This window comes from Rutidosis leptorrhynchoides, chromosome 9, assembly GCF_046630445.1.
Source record: "Rutidosis leptorrhynchoides isolate AG116_Rl617_1_P2 chromosome 9, CSIRO_AGI_Rlap_v1, whole genome shotgun sequence".
Lineage (NCBI taxonomy): Eukaryota > Viridiplantae > Streptophyta > Magnoliopsida > Asterales > Asteraceae > Rutidosis > Rutidosis leptorrhynchoides.
This window is the reverse complement of record NC_092341.1, coordinates 34763491-34785708: the sequence shown is the minus strand read 5'-3', so window position 1 is coordinate 34785708 and position 22218 is coordinate 34763491. Positions and strand designations below refer to the sequence as shown.

The 22218-nt window shown below is 35.9% G+C and overlaps 1 protein-coding gene across 1 annotated transcript; it reads right to left on the bottom strand.

The window, feature by feature from the left end:
• Positions 1-20126: 20126 nt before the first annotated feature.
• LOC139867927 (uncharacterized) lies at positions 20127-20997 on the bottom strand. Its single transcript, XM_071856269.1, has 3 exons — positions 20732-20997; positions 20502-20656; positions 20127-20389 (listed from the first exon to the last, which is right to left on the bottom strand). Exons 1-3 carry the CDS (start codon positions 20995-20997, stop codon positions 20127-20129), a joined length of 684 nt encoding a protein of 227 aa, XP_071712370.1.
• Positions 20998-22218: the final 1221 nt, after the last annotated feature.

The window sequence follows — 22218 nt, the reverse complement described above, 5'->3', positions numbered from 1 at the left end:
ACAAAATAAACCTATATATATATATATATATATATATATATATATATACATATCGACACATATACATATATGCATGTAAAAAATATATTTTTTATACATATATATATATACACGAAAATATATATATATATATATATATATATATATATATATATATATATATATATATATATATATATATATATATATATTAAACCCTAATTACTTAAACCCTAAATCTAATTAATTATTAAACCCTAATTCATTAAACCTAACCCTAATTATTTAATACCACTTTAATTATTAAAACTCTAATCATTACTATAATAAATAAAACCCTAATTTACTAAACCCTAAATTATTAAACCCTAGGACATTAATTACTAAACCCTAGTTATTAAATATTACTTTAATTAACTAACCCTAAATTAATGAAACCCTAATACTACTTATACTATTAATTAACAAGTATACATTATTACAATTACTAGCACCTATAACCTACTACTTATATTATAACACATAAAAACATTTTGGGATATGTATTAGAGATGTATAGATCTTCGAACTTTCTTGACGAATGGTTTCTACGAAACTCTAGGCGGAAGGGTTTGGATTTCCGATATAAAGGGTCCAATAGCTCAAGCCCCTAGACCTGAAATGGCCATTCGAAGGGAAAGGGGTGATTGGAAGCTTATCTAATACGGCAAGTATCCTAAAATGGAAAACCCTCTTAAAGTAGAAACTTTCTAGTTATAGAAACTTACTAAGATAAGAAACCTACTAAAAGTGGAAACTTTCTAAAAATAGAAACTTACTAGGAATGGAAACTTAGTAAAACGAACTATACTTAAAACACTATCATACTTAAACATTTATTTAAACTTGGGCAAAAACACTTACTACTCTTAAATGTCATAGGTTGACTTTTTTGCTCACTCGTCCAACTTTCTATTCCGAGGAATAACTAGCTCTCTCTCTACTAAGGTGAATTCATAGCCCCAATTACTATTGCCCAACTTATTTACTTTTATTCTTGGGGTGAGACACATGCTGTTTTTACATTTTACAATTTAGACACAAGTACCAACTGTTAAAACTATGCTATACCCGGCTATGTCCGACTAAGTCCCTACAGTGATATTTTTAATTGCTGCTTGCATGCTTAATTATTGGGAGTAGGCCTATCGGGAGTAACGTCCCCGATACATTTGACTAAGTCTTTGTATTACTTGATAATGAAATTAAACCGACAAGTATAAACGATAACTTGTCTTGGGGCAAACTTGAACGTTTAGTCTAAATATCACGCATTGGCATAACTTTTTGATCCTGCGGGAGAACAACTTTATAAACTAAATCTTGTGGTCTAAAACAACGGTCAAACTCTTGTTAAACCTATGAACTTCACTCAACCTTTTTGGTTGACACTTTAGCATATTTTGTATCATGTGCTGTTTGATTCAAGCTCTTATACTTACTGCTTATGTGATGCTACTTGGACATAGGATCAAGAGATATCGCATTTATTACTATTTCATTTAAACATTTACTTTATTCCTTTGTAACGACATTTCATTTTCCGCTGCGTACTCTCAATAAAGTTTGATTTTATCATTTAGTATTGTTCTCGTTTATTATAATATGTTGGTTGTTTGATATTAAGTCACATTTCGCCCAGGCCCTAACTGGGGGTCTGATAGATTGGTATCAGAGCAAACCAGGCTGTTATAGAGAACCAGGATTGCATCTTTATGTGTGCCTTATTTGCTAGCTAGGGTGCCTTAGCAATCTAGGAAACTATAACCTTTCCTGCCTTTGACTTTAAAGCACTTAGGATTGCCCTATAATCTTAACATTTATGCTTTCCTAAACTTGACTAAAAGATTCTGATCAAAGTCTCTTTCCTAATGATAGGATGTCAAGCTCAAGCATTAATAAAACAACTCTATTCAAGCCAACTGAAGAAGATACTAAAGGGTCTTCCACTGAAAAATCAGTCCAAAGTCCACCTTACGGCTTTGGTGGTCCTCGCTCACCAAACTATAGTCCACCTGCTTCTCCTAAATTTCACCCAACTCAAGGATCTGAAAGCGAAGGAGAAAGCCCTGCTGATTCTGCTGACTCTGGCTCTTTTCACTCATTGGTGCATAAACCGATGAGTACTCCCGAATGGGATGCTCTTCAAGCTCTACCTAACTACGACAGTGACTTCTCGAATTACGAATCTGAAGAAGAGCCTATTGGAGAATCATCTGAAAACTCAACCCTAAAGAGAAAGCAACCCGAACCCGCTACCAGTCCATTATTTTGTAATAACATGGAGCACGTAAGGGTAAAGTCTGATATCCTCAACCTTTAGAGTAGTTGCGAGAAGAATAGGGAGTTTAGTAGACGTCATGTTGCTCGAATAGAAGTGCGTCTAAACAACCTAGAAAAAGAAAACAAAATCTTGAAGGAAATTATCAAAGAATATCTCGATTCTCAAACCGAAAGGCTAAAGAAACTTGTGAAGGATAACATGGAAAAAGTGATGAACCAGTTTGAGGACAAGAAGAAGAAATATGAAGACTATTTCAATCTTAATATTCTTTAGTTATCTTTCCTATTTTTCTATCTATGTAAAGGCTATGCCTTAAAACTATTTCTATTTCCGAATCGTGTATTAAAAAGGCTTATTTTAATGCCTCGTTCCTTAATAATATAAAGTGTTATATATATATATATATATATATATATATATATATATATATATATATATATATATATATATATATATATATATATATATATATATATATATCATGGGATATCAATACTTTATCTTATTCCTACTTGTAATTGCTCAACCCTAAAATTTGTTAACTTATCCGACTTATGTTCACTTATGTAGCAACATCATGGTTCGACCAGCTGCACCTACTGTTACCAATATTGTTTTGACTACCGAGCAATTCCAACAGTTACTTACTGCCGCACAAGGCAATGCTCAAGCCAATAATGGCAATCCTCAATCGAAACCTTGTTCCTACAAGGATTTTTCAAACTGTCACCCTCCTGCGTTCAAAGGAAATGAAGAAGCTGTCGAACTAGTTCACTGGTTCGAGAAGATGGAATCTATTTTTCGTATTTGCAACTGTGGTGATGACGATCGAGTAAAGTATGCCACTAGCTCATTAGGTGGCAATGCTTTAACTTGGTGGTCTGCTCATGCCAAGTCCGTAGGAATTGATAATGCTAATGCAATTCCATGGGACGAACTCAAAAGCATGATGGTCAACAAATTCTGTCTGAGGAGTCAAGTTCAGAAACTTGAAGCTGAGTTCTGGGAACTCAAGGTTAAGGGTACTGATATTGAAAACTACACCAATCGTTATCTGGAACTTTCTACTCTATGTTCTGAGATGTTTCCTACCGAAGCTAGAAGAATTGAGCGGTATATTGAAGGTCTTCCCGAGGATGTTTAAGGGAATGTTATTGCTGCCAAGAAGGTTACTCTTGATGCTGTGATTCTCATGGCACAAAATCTGATGTTAGCCAAGAGAAGGAGAGTGTCGGCTAATAAGCAGGTTGAAACCAAGGATAATGATGGTAATAGGAAGATTGAGCCATCTCAAGGTTAGACTCAGAATGTTAGTAAGAAGCCTGCGGAAGGTACAAAGTTAAATTATAAGGGTTCCTATCCTTTCTGTATTCGTTGTGAGAGGCATCACCCGGGGCAGTGTACTGCTATTTGTTCATTGTGTAAGAAAGTGGGACACGTTGCTAAGTCGTGTAAGACTCCTCCAAGGGATAAGGCTATTGTTCCAGCCAAAGCTCCTCCAACCTGCTATACTTGTGGAGAGAAGGGACACATTAGTTCTAATTGTCCTAAGAAGAAGGATAATCCCACTACTAGAGCTAATGCTACTGCTGCGAAGGGTCGTGCGTTTGTTATTATTGCTGCTGAAGCTCGAGATGAGGATGAGGTCATCACGGGTACGTATCTTGTCAATAATTGTTGTGCAACTATTTTATTCGATACTGGTGCCTACCGAAGTTATGTGTCTAGTGATTTTTGTACCCTATTTACTGAAAAGCCTCAACCCTTAGGAACTAAAAGATTAGTAGAAGTAGCCAATTGAAAAGTCATGCAAGTTGATAAAATCTATAAAAACTGCAATTTAATCTTAGCCGATAAGGAATTTAAGATAGACCTTTTGCCGGTCGAGGTTGGAAGTTTTGACGTCGTAGTTGAAATGGATTGGTTACGTCCATTACATGCTGTTATCATGTGTTACGATAAAACTGTTAATGTTCCATTGGGAATTGGAGAGACTCTCATCATCCAAGGTGAAAAGAGTGGTTCCAATCTCAACGTCATCTCCTGTATTAAAACTCGCAAATACCTTATGAAAGGTTATCCAGCTATTCTAGCTCACGTTAAGATGATTGAATCGAAGGAAAAGCGTATTGAAGATGTACCAGTGGTTAAAGACTTTCCTGATGTGTTTCCCGAAGATCTTCCTGGTCTTCCACCTCCTCGACAAGTTGAATTTCAAATTGATTTAACTCCCGGTGCTGCTCCTATTGCTAAAGCTTCGTATCGTTTAGCACCCTCCGAGATGAAGGAATTATCTAACTAGCTCCAAGAACTATTGGATAAAGTTTTCATACGTCCTAGCTCGTCCCCATGGGAAGCTCCTATTTTGTTCGTTAAGAAGAAGGATGGTACATTAAGGATGTGTATTGATTATCGCGAACTTAACAAGTTTACTATCAAGAACCGTTATCCGTTGCCACGTATCGATGATCTATTTGACCAACTTCAAGGGTCAAGCGTCTATTCAAAGATTGATTTAAGATCTGGTTATCACCAACTCCAAGTCAAGGAATCCGATATTCCTAAGACTGCTTTTCGCACTCGCTATGGGCACTATGAATTTTGTGTTATGCCTTTTGGTTTGACCAACGCTCCTGCTGTGTTCATGAATCTTATGAATCGTGTTTGCAAACCCTATCTCGATAAATTCGTTATTGTGTTCATTGACGATATCTTGATCTATTCCAAGAGTGAGAAAGAACATGAGCAACATTTGCGTATGATTCTTGAACTCTTACGAAAGGAACAACTTTATGCTAAATTTTCTAAGTGCGAGTTTTGGCTCAAAACCGTACAATTCCTTTGACATGTTGTTGATAAAGACGGGATACATGTCGATCTAGCTAAGATTACAGCTATTCAGAACTGGGAGATACCAAAGACTGCGAATCATATTCGTCAATTTTTGGAACTTGCCGGTTACTATCGAAGGTTCATAAAAGATTTTTCTCTCATTGCTAAACCTCTTATGAAGCTAACTCAAAAAGGGAAGAAATTTGAGTGGTCCGAAGAACAGGAATCTGCTTTCAAGATTCTGAAGGAGAAATTGACCACAACCCCGATTCTAACTTTACCTGAAGGTACTGACGACTTTGTTGTTTACTGCGATGCTTCGAAGCAAGGCTTTGGTTGTGTTTTAATGCAACGTGAAAAAGTTATTGCCTACGCATCTAGGCAGTTGAAGAAACATGAAGAGAACTATACCACACATGACCTTGAGTTAGGTGCAGTGGTATTTGCATTAAAGATATGGAGACATCATTTGTATGGTACCCATTTTACGGTATACACTGATCATAAAAGTCTTCGACACATCTTTGACCAAAAATAGCTGAACATAAGGCAAAGTCGATGGCTCGAGACTTTGAATGATTATCACTGTGAGCTGAAATATCGTCCCGGTAAGGTGAATGTAGTTGCCGATGCCCTTAGTCGAAAATACGATGTTAAACGTGTTCGTGCTCTAAATCTAAAAATCAAATCAAATCCTATCTCACGAATCTGTGAAGCTCAATTGGAAGCTATTAAACAGACACTTATCGAAGGTGAAGGACCTATTGGTTTTGAGAACCAACTTCAAGTGAAAGTTAATGGTACACGGTACTTTGGCAACAGAATTTGGGTTCCTCGTTTCGGTAATCTCCGTGAACTAATCTTGGATGAAGCACATAAGACTAGATATTCTATTCATCCTGGTTCAAGTAAAATGTATCACGATGTGAAGCAATTCTACTGGTGGCCTAACATGAAAGCCGACATTGCTACTTATGTTAGTAAGTATCTTACTTGTTTGAAGGTCAAGGCCGAACATCAAAAGCCTTCTGGTCTGTTGACACAACCTGATATTCTACAGTGGAAGTGGGAGTGCATCACTATGGACTTCGTTACTAAGTTACCTAAGACTTCGAACGGTAACGATACTATTTGGGTCGTAGTTGATTGTCTTACTAAATCTACACATTTCATAACGATCAAGGAAATCGACAAGATGGAGAGATTATCACAGCTTTATATTAAAGAAATTGTCTCACGTCATGGTGTTCCTATCACGATTATTTCTGATCGCGACAGTCGGTTTGTTTCTAGATTCTGGAAAACTCTACAATTTGCTCTTGGAACTCAACTCGACATGAGTACAGCTTATCATCCTCAAACTGATGGTCAAAGTGAACGAACTATTCAAACCATGGAGGATATGCTACGTGCTTGTGCAATCGATTTCAGCAAAGGATGGGATAGACATCTACCTTTGGTTGAATTTTCTTACAATAACAGTTATCACTCCAGCATTAAAGCTGCACCTTTTGAAGCTTTATATGGACGGAAGCGTAGATCCCCTTTGTGTTGGGATGAACTTGAGGACAGACATTTAACTGGTCCTGAAATCATTCACGGAACTACCGAAAAGATCGTTCAGATTAAGCAACATTTAGAAACTGCCCATAGCCGACAAAAGAGCTATGCCGATAAGAAACGAAAAGACATCGAATACCAAGTTGGAGATAAAGTCATGTTGAAAGTATCCCCTTGGAAAGGTGTTGTCCGCTTCGGTAAACGAAGTAAACTCAGTCCACGATATGTTGGACCATTCACAATCACTGAAAGAGTCGGTCCCGTGGCGTATCGATTAGAACTACCAACCGAACTCAGTCAAGTACATGATGTGTTTCATGTCTCAAATCTTAAACGGTGTCTAGCTGATGACACACTCATTATTCCTCTGGATGATGTCCGCATTGATGAGCAAATGCACTTCGTTGTAGAACCTATAGAAATCATGGAAGGAGAGGTCAAACAAACGCGTAAAAGCAACATACCTATCGTTAAAGTCCTTTGGAATTCGTGTAGAGGCCCCGAATATACCTGGGAACGCAAAGACCATATGAAACGGAAATATCCCCATCTCTTCTCAACTATTGATGCAAACGAGGAATCTACCTAAAAACTTCGGGACGAAGTTTTCAATAACGGGGAGGTACTATAACGACCCTCATTTTTCCATTCTATATTTTTTCTTATTAAATGCCCAACAAAATAATTAACCTTAATAATTAAACTTTAATCGATAATTGTTAAGCGTTAATAATTATAAAATAACCTAACTAACTTTGTACATTAATCAACAAGTTAATAAAAATAATAAGCTAATAAACTCTTGTGAATAAATAAATAACTTTAAAACTTGTGTATTAAAAATAATTAAACTTGGATAATTAATGAACCATTTAAGCTAAATTAAAGTGCAAGGTTTAAAGTGAAAAATGTTAAACCCTAACCCTAATAACCCTACCCGATTTTGGGAGGGTAAAATTACCTTCCTACCCCTCAAAATTTCTGCCCAATTAACAACCCTTAACCCCTTATCCAAGACAACTTGTTCCCTAAGTAATTCCTTATTAAACCCTAATTCTAGAATCCTCCTATCCTCACTTTAAATAGAGACCTAGGCTAACCGATTCCATGTACCAAATCATAATTACATCTATCTCAAAATCTCTCCCATCTCTCTCTAATTTTCGGCCAAAGCCGAAAATATCATCATCATCACCATCGAAATCCACAACAACATTCAAGGGATTTCCAAGTGATCTTCGAGTTGTTCTTCGCGTTCTTCGTGTTCTTCGTGAATCTTCAAGGAGTTCTTCAAGTTTCTCAAGGCTTTAATCTTCAATCTTCATTGTGTTCATCTTTTCTTCGTTAGTCATCTTCGAATCTTCAAAGGTATAACATAAACCCTAAACTATTTACATAAACTTTGATCTTTGTTAATTCATATTTATATTATAAACTTGTTATACATAAGTAAATACATAAACACCAAGATCTATACATGTAAAAAAAAATATAAACATATATATGTATGTATGCATGTCGACTAGAAAAAAAAAGGGAAAGGAAACTTTGATCTTAAAACCCTAGGTTATTACATGGAAGATTTGTTATGGTTAATTAAGGAAAAAAATAAACCTACATATATATATATATATATATATATATATATATATATATATATATACATGTAAAAAATATATTTTTTATACATATATATATATATATACACGAAAATATACATATATATATATATATATATATATATATATATATATATATATATATATATATATATATATTAAACCCTAATTACTTAAACCCTAAATCTAATTAATTATTAAACCCTAATTCATTAAACATAACCATAATTATTTAATACCACTTTAATTATTAAAACCCTAATCATTACTTAATCATTACTACAATAAATAAAACCCTAATTTACTAAACCCTAAATTATTAAACCCTAGGACATTAATTACTAAACCCTAGTTATTAAATATTACTTTAATTAACTAACCCTAAATTCATGAAATCCTAATACTACTTATACTATTAATTAACATGTATACATTATTACTATTACTAGCACATATAACCTACTACTTATGTTATAACACATAAAAACATTTTGGGATATGTATTAGAGATGTATAGATCTTCGAACTTTTTTGACGAATGGTTTCTACGAAACTCTAGGCGGAAGGGTTTGGATTTCCGATTTAAAGGGTCCTATAGCTCAAGCCCCTAGACCTGAAATGGCCATTCGAAGGGAAAGGGGTGATTGGAAGCTTATCTAATACGGAAAGTATCCTAAAATGGAAAACACTCTTAAAGTAGAAAGTTTCTAGTTATAGAAACTTACTAAGATAAGAAACCTACTAAAAGTGGAAACTTTCTAAAAATAGAAACTTACTAGGAATGGAAACTTAGTAAAACGAACTATACTTAAAACACTATCATACTTAAACATTTATTTAAACTTGGGCAAAAACACTTACTACTCTTAAATGTCATAGGTTGACTTTTTTGCTTACTCGTCCAACTTTCTATTCCGAGGAATAACTAGCTCTCTCTCTACTAAGGTGAATTCATAGCCCCAATTACTATTGCCCAACTTATTTACTTTTATTCTTGGGGTGAGACACATGCTGTTTTTACATTTTACAATTTAGACACAAGTACCAACTGTTAAAACTATGCTATACCCGGCTATGTCCGACTAAGTCCCTACAGTGATATTTTTAATTGCTGCTTGCATGCTTAATTATTGGGAGTAGGCCTATCGGGAGTAACGTCCCCGATACATTTGACTAAGTCTTTGTATTACTTGATAATGAAATTAAACCGACAAGTATAAACGATAACTTGTCTTGGGGCAAACTTGAACGTTTAGTCTAAATATCACGCATTGGCATAACTTTTTGATCCTGCGGGAGAACAACTTTATAAACTAAATCTTGTGGTCTAAAACAACGGTCAAACTCTTGTTAAACCTATGAACTTCACTCAACCTTTTTGGTTGACACTTTAGCATATTTTGTATCAGGTGCTGTTTGATTCAAGCTCTTATACTTACTGCTTATGTGATGCTACTTGGACATAGGATCAAGAGATATCGCATTTATTACTATTTCATTTAAACATTTACTTTATTCCTTTGTAACGACATTTCATTTTCCGCTGCGTACTCTCAATAAAGTTTGATTTTATCATTTAGTATTGTTCTCGTTTATTATAATATGTTGGTTGTTTGATATTAAGTCACATTTCGCCCAGGCCCTAACTGGGGGTGTGATAGTTTACAACAAATCTAGCTTTCGATTCTAATTTAAACAAAAACTACATTAGCTTGATCTACCTCACTGTAGAAAGGTATCTTCATGACAACATACCAATCACAAGATTTGATCTTCAATTCAGCATCAGAGACAAAAAATGGGATTCACGTATCTATAATTATATTCAGAAAGTAGCTCCCAAAAGTTATCTCAAGGATCTTTACCTTGAATTGATCTTTGTGGATGTTGATTTTTCTTTTATTTTGCCTGATGAGATATTCTCTGGTGAAAACCTGAATAGATTAAGTATCTCAAGTGTAAACAAGGATTTTAATAGAATATCGCGATCCCTTCTAGTCATTGGTAGTAATCTTGTGATCAAATGTGTGAATCTAAGAAAACTGAAGTTGCACGAAGTTTACATAAGCGAAGAGGTACTTCATAACTTGCTATCATCATGTAGAGTACTTGAGAAGATTATTCTTTTACTTCTCAAGGACTCACAGATGACACTCAGGGTTAAAAATCTACCTAATCTCCGCAAGTTGATGATAAAAGTTGTTGGAAATGATAAAGTTTTGGAAATTTATGATCTCCTTCACACTCTGTTTTACTGTGACATGTCTTGTGTGTGTATGAGGAAGTCTGTAGTCTTTAAAACGGTTTTATTAGGGAACCTGAGAGAACTATTACTGAGATATGTGACAATAGACGATTACTTTGTTGACATTATCAATTCAAGTTCCATTTCTTGAGAGTTTGACACTTGAAAAGGTACGTTGCAGCTTAGGTCAAGTGGATATCACATGCGTTTCCTTGAAGAGTTTAATTATAGATTTGTCATCAGACATGCAAATTGACATACAAGTCTATGCTCCAAATTTACAAAACTTCCAATACGAGGGTAGTGAAGTACCAGGTTTCATGTTTTCATATGTTGCTCCTATTCATATTAGTCTATATTTCAACCTAAAAAACTCATTGATCAATCGTTCTTTCTTAAGATGGGGGAAATACTCAATTTACCAAGCAAGTTTAACATTAAAATAAATTATTATACTTCTGGTTATTGGAGAGTGCCATTTAACGTTAATGATATGAGAAGCATGGTCCCTGTTCCTGCTACAAATGTTGAGAAACTCACGTTCTGTCTTTTGGATGAAGTTACACGTGTACGGGTGAACCCAATATTTTTTGATGCACTTTTTACTGTTTTCCATCCCAATTACGTAGAAGCAACCGTAGTCAATTGCAACTTCCAGAAGCTAATTGCAAGGGTGATGCTAAGATTGGAAAGCTGAAAGGAGTATAATTGGCCAAACCTGAAACGTGTTAAAGTACGAAATCGCATTTATGAAAATTGGGAGACCCTAACAAGCTCGTGGATAAGATCACCTGGTGGATCGGCTTGTCTCAATCGTCGTTACGTGAATTTCAAACTATCTTGGTGTCATCTGTAGGAGCTACCATCTCTGGTTTCTTAGATTCATTTACTTTTTAAGTTTTTATTAGTTTCTACAACTGATTTGTCTCTTTTATAAACCTTTTCTTATTAATTAGAATAGAATAGAATAGAATGTTTTGAACTTCTAAGGATTTGTTTAACACATTTCATGTCATGTAGATAACAATTTAGATGATAAGTTAAAGGTTTTACCAGGACTTATCTTTTGTATGAGGCTGCGTATGAGATAATTATTCATAGACTATGTGACAATAGATGAATCCCCTTTTGACAATAGACCATTAAAATCATAGTATATGGCTCGAGTATAGTGAAGAAATCTGTTACCAAACATGCAAATCGTGTAAAGTTGTGTTTTTTTTTTTTTTTTTTTGAACGGCAGTTAGGAGTCACTGATCGGGTCCGAATACTATGTCGGAACCCACGCACCCGGTCATTTCCGGGGACGAACTATTACAATCCAAATGCGTATGGTAAAACTCCTTCGGGTAAGGCTCGAACTCAAGACGTCCGAAGCCTCCAAGGTCCATGAAATGGACAGGTAACCTCAAGGTAAATTTGTCTTTTATAAGATACAACGTTGTATTAAGGGGCCGGTATTAGGGCATGAATGAATGTTGTGTTGGAAGCTTCGACGAGCCCAACACACCCACTATAGAGGACCTTAGTTATACTACTCTTACTACACCAACACTTTGATGTTGTTTAGCCTTTAATTTTACGAATCCTTAGTGCACAATATTAGGTTAGGCGACAGTGTCGATCATATATCATTCAGGCGGTATAACCGACCATATATCACTTAGGCGGTAGAGCCGACCATATAAAAATAACACAAGTGCACTAAGAACTTAAACATAAACTAAGGCTTAACCAGGAAACTTAACAAAGAACACTTTTATTAATACAAAATACAATTACAATATTGCTTACTTATAAGTTTTCTCTTCTCTAACTCACACTCTTCTTACTTCCTCACAACTCTCACTCACTCCTTACTCCACACTCTACAAATGAAATCCTCACCCCTATTTATACTACTCCATGGAAGTTTCAAGATACTAGATATTTCCATGGATATATAAATATCTAGATATTTCTACAACCTACAAATATCTAGATTTTTCTTTTACAATTTAATTCTAGATTTTTCTCTTATATTCTAATATCTAGAATTTTCTTTTATACATTTACTAAATCCATATTATTAAATTTGCATTGTATTTTAACACTCCCACTCAATGCAAATTTTCTTCCATCGGTGACTTGCAGACCATTCCAAGTGCTTCTCTAAATTTTACAAACTTTGGTTTACTTAAACTCTTGGTGAATATATCTGCAACCTGTTCATCTGTCTTTGTTGGCATCATCTTGATCTCCACTTCAAGGACCTTCTCGCGAACATAGTGATAGTGCACTTTTATATGTTTTGTTCTTGCATGGAAGGCTGGATTCTCTGCTAATCGAATAGCTGATAGATTATCGCAGAAAAGTTTTACTTGATAATCTGTTGATTGATGAAGATCTTCCATTAGTTGCTTCAACCAAGTAATTTCTTGTGTTGCTGATGCAGCCGATCGATATTCTGCTTCAGTGCTTGATAAGGATACAGTTCGTTGTCTCTTGCTGCACCATGATATTACTCCCGATCCAAGACTAAACATGTATCCAGTTGTTGACCGTCGTGTATCTTAGTCTCCAGCGTAATCGGCGTCACAATATCCAGTCACGTGACATTATTTTGTTTTCTTGTATAAAAGACCAAAGTTAATAGTGCGTTTAACATACCTTAAGATGCGTCGTACAACATCAAGGTGAGGCTTCTTCGAATTGCTCATGTATTGACTAACCACTCCAACTGCATAAGATATGTCTGGCCGGCTTAGTGTGAGATAAATAAGACTTCCAACCAACTTTCGATACATGGTAACATCTTGAAGACTTTTTTCTTCATCTGCTCGTAGTTTTGTATTCGAATCCATTGGAGTTGGGATAGGTTTGCAATTAAGCATTCCGTACTTTTGTAAAAGATCTCGCGCATATTTCTGTTGTCCCAGAAATAATCCTTCTCTTTTCTGCTCTATTTCGAGTCCAAGAAAATATTTTAGTTCTCCAAGCTCCTTCATATGAAATCTGATAGAAAGATTCTCCTTTGTTCTTTGGATCTCCTCATAATGATCTCCCGTAATGATTAAGTCATCCACATATACTAGCACTATGGCTAGTTTTCCTTGATCTTGTTTCACAAATAAACTAGAATCTGAAGGAGCAACTGTGAAACCACTTTGTATCAAAAACTCGCCAATCTTCCCGTACCAAGCTCTTGGAGCCTGCTTCAAGCCGTATAGTGCTTTCTTTAATTTGCAGACATGGTCAGGATGGAACTTGTTCTCAAAGCCTCTTGGTTGCTCCATATAAATGTCTTTGTCAAGTTCTCCATGTAAGAAAGCATTCTTGACATCCATCTGCCACAACTTCCAATATTTGCTAGCGGCTAAAGCTAGTAGAGCTCGAATTATTGTGATCTTCGCCACTGGACAAAACATTTCTTCATAATCCAGCCCATATTGTTGAGAAAAACCTCTAGCAACAAGTCGAGCTTTGTACCTTTCAATGGAGCTATCTGATCGAGTCTTCACCTTGTAAACCCATTTACAAGATATTGGTTTTACATCTTTTGACTTTGGAACTAAACTCCATGTCTGGTTTTCTTTTAGTGCATTAATTTCTTCTTCCATTGCTTTCTGCCACTCTCGACTTTGTGCTGCTTCTTCATAAGTGGAAGGCTCAATAGGTATTGATTCATCCACATGAGCAGAATTGACATACCTCGGATTAGGTTGCCTCGGTCTTGTTAATCTCCTTAATTCTTGTGTATGCTCCTCGACTTCCTTTTGGCTTGGACGAACCTCCTCGAATATAGATTGATGTACACCAATTTCCCATGGACTCTTTCCTTAGAGTACGACCTTTCTCCTTCTTTTATTGGATCCAATATCTGCTCTTTAGGCTCTTCTTTTTCTTCTGAACCTTCTTCTAATCCATGAGATTCTGGAAGCTCTATCTTTTGAGGTGACCACCATGAAGAAGCTTCATCAAATACCACATTTCTTGAAGTATGGCACTTTCCAGTATTTGGATCACAACATCTTCATCCTTTTCTTGATTCATCATAACCGGCAAAAATGCACCGAATTGCCTTCTTATCAAATTTGCTTCGTAGATGATCTGGCACGAAGACGTAGCATACACATCCAAAAACCTTTATATGGTTGACGGTTGGCTTGATCTTCCATAATCTTTCATACGGTGAAATATGCCCCAACTTTGTTTGTGGAAGCCTATTTATCACGTATGATGCAGTCCTCATACATTCAGCCCAAAATCTGCCTGGTACATTCTTACCATGAAGCATACTTCGACAAGTTTCAGCAAGATGACGATTCTTACGTTCTACCACTCCATTCTGTTGTGGAGTATTAGGGCAAGTTAATTGCCTTCTGATCATGTGCTTCTCAAGATAGATATTGAACTCGGTTGATAAATATTCTCCTCCATTATCTGTGCGTAAGCATCGAATCTTATTATTGATCTCACTTTCTATCTTCTTCTTGAACTCTTTAAACTTCTGAAAAGTCTTCGACTTTTCCTTCATGAAGTAAACCCACACATACCTTGAGAAGTCATCAATGAATGTCACCAGATTCTTCATTCCTCCAAGTGATGTTTGTTTCACTGGGCCAAAGACGTCTGAGTGTATGAGCTCTAGTGGTGTCTTGGACTGATATTGTGACTCCTTGAATGGCAATTGGTGAGCTTTTCCAAATTGACATCCAGTACATATTGTATCTGTTTGGATATCAATTTGAGGAAGCCCATTTACTATGTGTTTTACCATCATCTCCTTTAACTTGTTGTAGCCCACATGCCCAAGACGTTCATGCCAAAGATCAGCCGTCTCATTCTTTTGAGTCTTATCCACATATGTTGTTTCAGCAGATAGTACATAGACCGACTTTATTCTTCTTCCTTGCATAATTGGATTGCCAACCACCTTCACTCTCTTGAATACGGACACATCTTCTGGTCCAAAGAGCACATAGTTCCCTTCTACTGTTAATTGTGGTACTGACAGTAAATTCTTCTTTAGGCCAGGGATAAAATACACCTTCTCGAGTTGGAGTTTTTGAGAGTCGCCTTCATTTGGAATTATTGTCTTTCCAATGTGAGAAATAGACAACCTTGAATTGTTGGCTGTCAACACGACTCTCTTTCCTTTGTAATCCTCCATTTCTTGCAGCTTTGTCCCATCGTTGGTCATATGATTTGAGCACCCAGAATCGATGATCCAATCATCTTTGCAGTTTATTTTTGACTTTAAAGTTGTTGAAAGAGCTTGATAATCTATGTCAGCTTCAACGGAGAGTCCTGCTTCTGCATCCAAAGTTTCCTCATTTATGGATGCTTCGAATGTGACCTCTTTCTTCTCATCTCTTGCGGCAGCAACATTTCCTTCGAAAGTTCGCCTTCTGGGGAATCTACAATCTCGAGCAAAATGACCCTTCTTGCCACAATTGAAGCATTCACCATTCTTTCTCTTATCATTTTCCCCGTATTGTTGGCGATGATCTCTTCTTCCTTGTTGAGCTCCCCCTGAAGCGTTGCCTTTTGATTTTGGGTAACCCTTCCACCCATATATCTTACTTTCTTTCATCGCCTCTTGTCTTCGAGATGTTGCTTTCTTCTTATTAGTTCAGAGTGCATCTTCTCCGTCTTTTATGGTTACTTCATTCATCTGCTTGGCTAATGCCTCTTGATTAGCCAATAGATTCTCCAGCTCTATTAATGATGGTTGAGTAGGCCATCCTCTCACAGCGGCTATAAATCCATTATACTCGGATCTTAAACTGTGGATGATAATTCTCTTCATTCTTGCATCACTCACTTTCTCTTCAGGAGCAAGTTGAGATATCTCACGACAAATAGATTTCACCTTGGTGAAATATTGAGAAATAGATAGACTTCCTTGTGTGATACCCGCAAGCTCATTTTTCAAGAGCTGGAGGCGTGCTTCATTCTTCTTTGAAAATAATTTTTCAAAAGTTTCCCAAGCTGCCTTTGGTGTTTTCTCGTCACGGATGTGCTCCAATAGATCCTCCTCGATTGTAGTCTTCAATATAAATAAAGACTTCCCGACCTTGATGTTCCATTTTCTCAAGGCTTCGGCATTTTCTTTCGGTGGAGGCGTTGTGTCACTGCCAGCAACTATTTCCCATAAATCCTGTCCTTGTAGGTAGGATTCTATACAAGTCCGCCAATAACCATAGTTGTGGTTATTGAGACTCTTGATTCCACTGCTCGTACTTGCAAGATCTGCCATCATGACGTCCAACATCCAATAAGCTTTGTCCCTGACCGATGAGCTTTCACAGTTCCTAACTGTGCTCCGACAGAATCTCCCTTAGAGCCTTGGTGAAAACAAGTCGATGTAAACATCCAACGTTTACCGATTTCCTCCACTAGAAATGGTCCCGAACGACCCGCTCTGATACCAATTGTTGGAAGCTTCAATGAGCCCAACACACCCACTATAAAGGACCTTAGTTATACTACTCTTACTACACCAACACTTTGACGTTGGTTAGCCTTTAATTTTACGAATCCTTAGTGCACAATATTAGGTTAGGCGACAGTGTCGACCATATATCATTCAGGCGGTATAACCGACCATATATCACTTAGGCGGTAGAGCCGACCATATAAAAATAACACAAGTGCACTAAGAACTTAAACATAAACTAAGGCTTAACCGGGAAACTTAACAAAGAACACTTTTATTAATACAAAATACAATTACAATATTGCTTACTTATAAGTTTTCTCTTCTCTAACTCACACTCTTCTTACTTCCTCACAACTCTCACTCACTCCTTACTCCACACTCTACAAATGAAATCCTCACCCCTATTTATACTACTCCATGGAAGTTTCTAGATACTAGACATTTCTATGGATATATAAATATCTAGATATTTTTACAACCTACAAATATCTAGATTTTTCTTTTACAATTTAATTCTAAATATTTCTCTTATATCTAATATCTAGAATTTTCTTTTATACATTTACTAAATCCATATTATTAAATTTGCATTGTATTTTAACATGTTGTTGATCGAATATTTTATGGGTTACCCTGTAATCAGGCGTAGTCGTGTCATGTGAACAACATTTGACAATCTTAATGGCACAAGAATAATGGCCCCATTTGTAGAATGCTTAATCATTCATATTAATTATATTTTCATACTTAATTAGGACACCCAAATTAGTGTTATAACTAGTTATTGAACCCTCGCTTCGCGCCGGGGTTCGATTTTTAATGTATTTTATTGCGTTTAGTAAAATTATTTTGTAGCTAACGATGATGTCGTTGAAGCGCAACTCGAGTCGAACTAAAAGGTATAAACCGTGAGAGATTTAAATGTTATTTTAAATTAACAATATATGTGCATCTCCGCGTTTCGCTATGTAATTGTCGACTTTTAAAAATTTAACGCAAAATCAACGTGTATGAAAAGTACCCCAAATATTTAGCGTTTTTTAAAAAGCGTCCGTTTTGCGTATTATTGTGTTCCTAAAATTATTTCGAGTTTAACGATGGTGTCGGAAAAATTTAACTCGTTGCGAGCGAGAAGATATGACCCGTTGAATATTTGGGTGGAGTTTATTTAAGATTTTTTATGAAAATGGTTATTTGACACTTACCCCCTGTTTGGGGGGTCGATTTGAATTTTTCAAAAAAGTGTGGGGGCCTTTGTTAGTAAAATAAAATTTAGTTAAAATTAAAAAAAAAAAAAAAGGTGAAAAGTCGAAAATGCCCCTGGTACTATTCATAACTTTTGTTTATTAGTTAATACTAGCTATCGAACCCTCGCTTCGCGCCGGGGGTTTGGTTTTCAATGTATTTTATTGCGTTTAGTAAAATTATTTTGTGGCTAACGATGATGTCGTTGAAGCGCAACTCGAGTCGAACTAAAAGGTATAACCCGTGAGAGATTTAAAAGTTATTTTAAATTAACAATATATGTGCATCTCCGCGTTTCGCTATGGAATTGTCGACTTTTAAAAATTTAACGCAAAATCAACGTGTATGAAAAGTACCCCAAATATTTAGCGTTTTTAAAAAAGCGTCCGTTTTGTGTATGGCTAGTGACATTGTGTTCCTAAAATTATTTCGAGTTTAACGATGGTGTCGGAAAAATTTAACTCGTTGCGAGTGAGAAGATATGACCCGTTGAATATTTGGGTGGAGTTTATTTAAGATTTTTTTATGAAAATGGTTAATTGACACTTTACCCCCTGTTGGGGGGTCGATTTGAATTTTTCAAAAAAGTGTGGGGGGCGTTGTTGGTAAAATGAAATTTAGTTAAAATTTAAAAAAAAAAAGTGAAAAGTCGAAAATACCCCTGGTTACTATTCATAACTTTTGTCTATTAGTTAATATGTAAACTAGCTTACGAACCCTCGCTTCGCGGTGGGGGTTCGGTTTTCAATTTATTTTATTGTGTTTAGTTTTTAAAATTATTTTGTGGCTAACGATTATGTCGTTGAAGCGCAACTCCAGTCGAACTAAAAGGTATAATCCGTGAAAGATTTAAATGTTATTTTATATTAACAATATATGTGCATCTCCGTGTTTCGCTATGGAATTGTCGGCTTTTAAAAATTTAACGCAAAATCAACGTGTATGAAAAGTACCTCAAATATTTAGCGTTTTTTAAAAAGCGTTCGTTTTGCGTATAGTTAGTGACATTGTGTTCCTAAAATTATTTCGAGTTTAACGATGGTGCCGGAAAAATTTAACTCGTTGCGAGCGAGAAGATATGACCCGTTAAATATTTGGGTGGAGTTTATGTAAGATTTTTTATGAAAATAGGTGTTTGACACTTTACCCCCCTATTTAGGGGGTCGTTTTTAATTTTTGGAAATAGTGTGAAGTTTTTTTGGGAAAATTTAAAAAAGGTAGGAAAAGAGGAAAAAAAAAGTGAAAGGGCAGACTACTATTCATAAGTTTTGTCTAATAGTTAATATGATAATGATAATAGACTCAAATAAAAAAATAGGTCTCACTACCACACAAAGTTTTACTTTTTAAGAATCGTTGAAGCTGTCCGTGAGTAATCTTAGAGGAGGTCATGTATTTTGTCCACACAAAATTAGTGTTATAATAGACTCTACGTTTTGTTATCAGATCTTATGATGTTCATGTATTTTGTGACAGTGTACATTAGTCTAGAAGACCAATAAGTATATCCATTATTAACAAGCTTTTTGGTGTTAGCTTTAAATATTTTCTGACGCTTTGGTGTGTCAAAAATATAATCAATTATTAACACTTAAGGCCGCCAAAAGTAAACCAATTTATTTAGAGCAATGGGTGTGGTGACAATATTAACACCGGGGAATTGACAAGATGGTCAGTTCAGTGTCAGTATCTTGGAAAGAAAAAATATTTTATGTTTTTATTATTTAATTATTTTTTAAAATTAATTAAATTATTTTAAAAAACAATATTAACACAAAATAAACTTCATTAATAATAAAAAAAAGTTACATAATTAAAAATTAAACTACAAAATAAAAATACAATGCATAATAAAGATGTTATTTGTAAGTTGAATAGCCCAAAGATGTTCGACTAATGTCACTCTTCCCCCTCATCCTCCTCCTGAACTCGAATAGCCCAAACATGTTCGACTAAATCGCCTCGTAAACGTTCATGCACCTCCATATCGTGTAATTCCTTCGTCCTGGCTTTATACTCTTCACATCTATCGTACCAAGTAGTTTGCATGTTCTGAACCAGTTCATACACCCAATTATTCTCAGAAATGTTGAACCCATTATCTTCAACTATCATGTTATGCATTATGATACACGCATACATAATTCTTTGAATAGCCTTCACTGAATAAGCCCTTGCAAGTTGTTGTAGTATATGCCAACGTCCTTGTAAAATACCAAAAGTCCTCTCAACATCCTTTCTTGCCTTAGATTTGTTTGCGTGAAAAGTATTTACTCTTGGGATCAGCTGCACTCGAATACGCTTTAACAAACGATGCCCATTGAGGGTAAATCTCATCCGCTAAATAATAACCTCTTTTGTACTCCACACCATTAATAACATAAGGGATGTCTGGGAAATTATCATTAAGCATCGATTCGAACAAAGGGCTGGTATTTAACGCATTTATGTCATTGTTTGCCCCAGCAACCCCAAAATAAGCATGTCATATCCAATTATCATACGAGACAACGGCTTCAAGCATAATAGTTGGATGACTATGATCTCCTCGCTTAAATTGGCCTTGCCATGCAACCGGACATTTTTCCCAAACCCAATGCATACAATCTATACTACCTAGCATGCTGGGAATGTCATGCTTTTCCTCATGAACATCGTATAAACGTTCCATGTCCTCACGAGTAGGCTTGCACATATAATCATTTGCATATAAAACAACAATACATTTCGTAAAATTCTGTAAACTTTCACGAGCTACACATTCCGACATTTGTAAATACTCGTCTAACGCATCGGGTGTATAACCTTATGCCAACTGACGAAGTGCCACCGTTATTTTTAAATGTATACTAATGCCTAACTCGCCACGGGCATCAGGTCTAACATGAAACCATTCAATATATTTAGGTATACGATTTGCAGAAAAATTTAATATACCTTCCATAATTCAGTTGAATACACGTCTCCACATTCGAAATCGATGTTTGAACTCCACGTCGCTATATTTCGGATGTTCAGCAAAATAGTCTCTTATGAGGCGATCATGTGCTTCATGGTGATCACGTCTGATATAGCGTCGCGTTAAACGAACATTAGAACTATCCCCCTCATCACTTTGATCGGCCTCTAACTTTTCGAGTGCAAGCACCGTATACTCATCGTCGGAAGATGAATAAGCCATTGTATTTTATAAACTATTTTTTGATAGTATAAAAAATGAGAGAAGTGAGGTTTGTGTGAGTGTATAGATTGTGATTTGTGTGTGTATATATAGAGGTTAATATATATATATATATATATATATATATATATATATATATATATATATATATATATATATGTTATTTAAAGAAAAAAGTGCAACGGTCACTAACGGATATAAATTTGAAAACGGGGCCCACTAAATACATGAACATCGATGATGTGTCGAGCGTCGATGTATTGCTTAGCACGTGGTGTATTATTGTCGTTCTGGATTAATTCAGAGATTGATGGTCGTGTGCGGATCGATTGATGGAAAAGTTTGTGTTCCCAGTGTGATTATTTGGGGATACCGAAATTTCTTCTTTGAAGGAATAACCCGGTTGTGGTGAATGTAGGAAGTGCTCGTCGGAGGAGTCTGTCGATTGCCCCGTTGGCATCGACTTGTAAAATTGAGAATCACAGGTTTTATGGGGTGGAAAATAAATGTTTGCGCATAAGCAGATGTGCGACCGTTGAGTGGTACGTTTATGGACGTTGAAGTACGGAGTTTAACTCGGCATGAATCCTCCTCGATTTGGATTAATGCAAGACTTGGTTCACGGCGTAGTGGACCTAGTAGATCGCTTTGGGTGATATAGTTATTGATGTAGCTTGTTGCAAGTTGTAGCCGAGAGAACTCGAAGGGATAATGCTGTTTTCCGTATTTTCCTAAGTGGGCATTTGGACGTTGAGTGTATGGGATACCGTTTATTGCGGTAATGCACGCTAGTGATTATTGGCGTGTGGG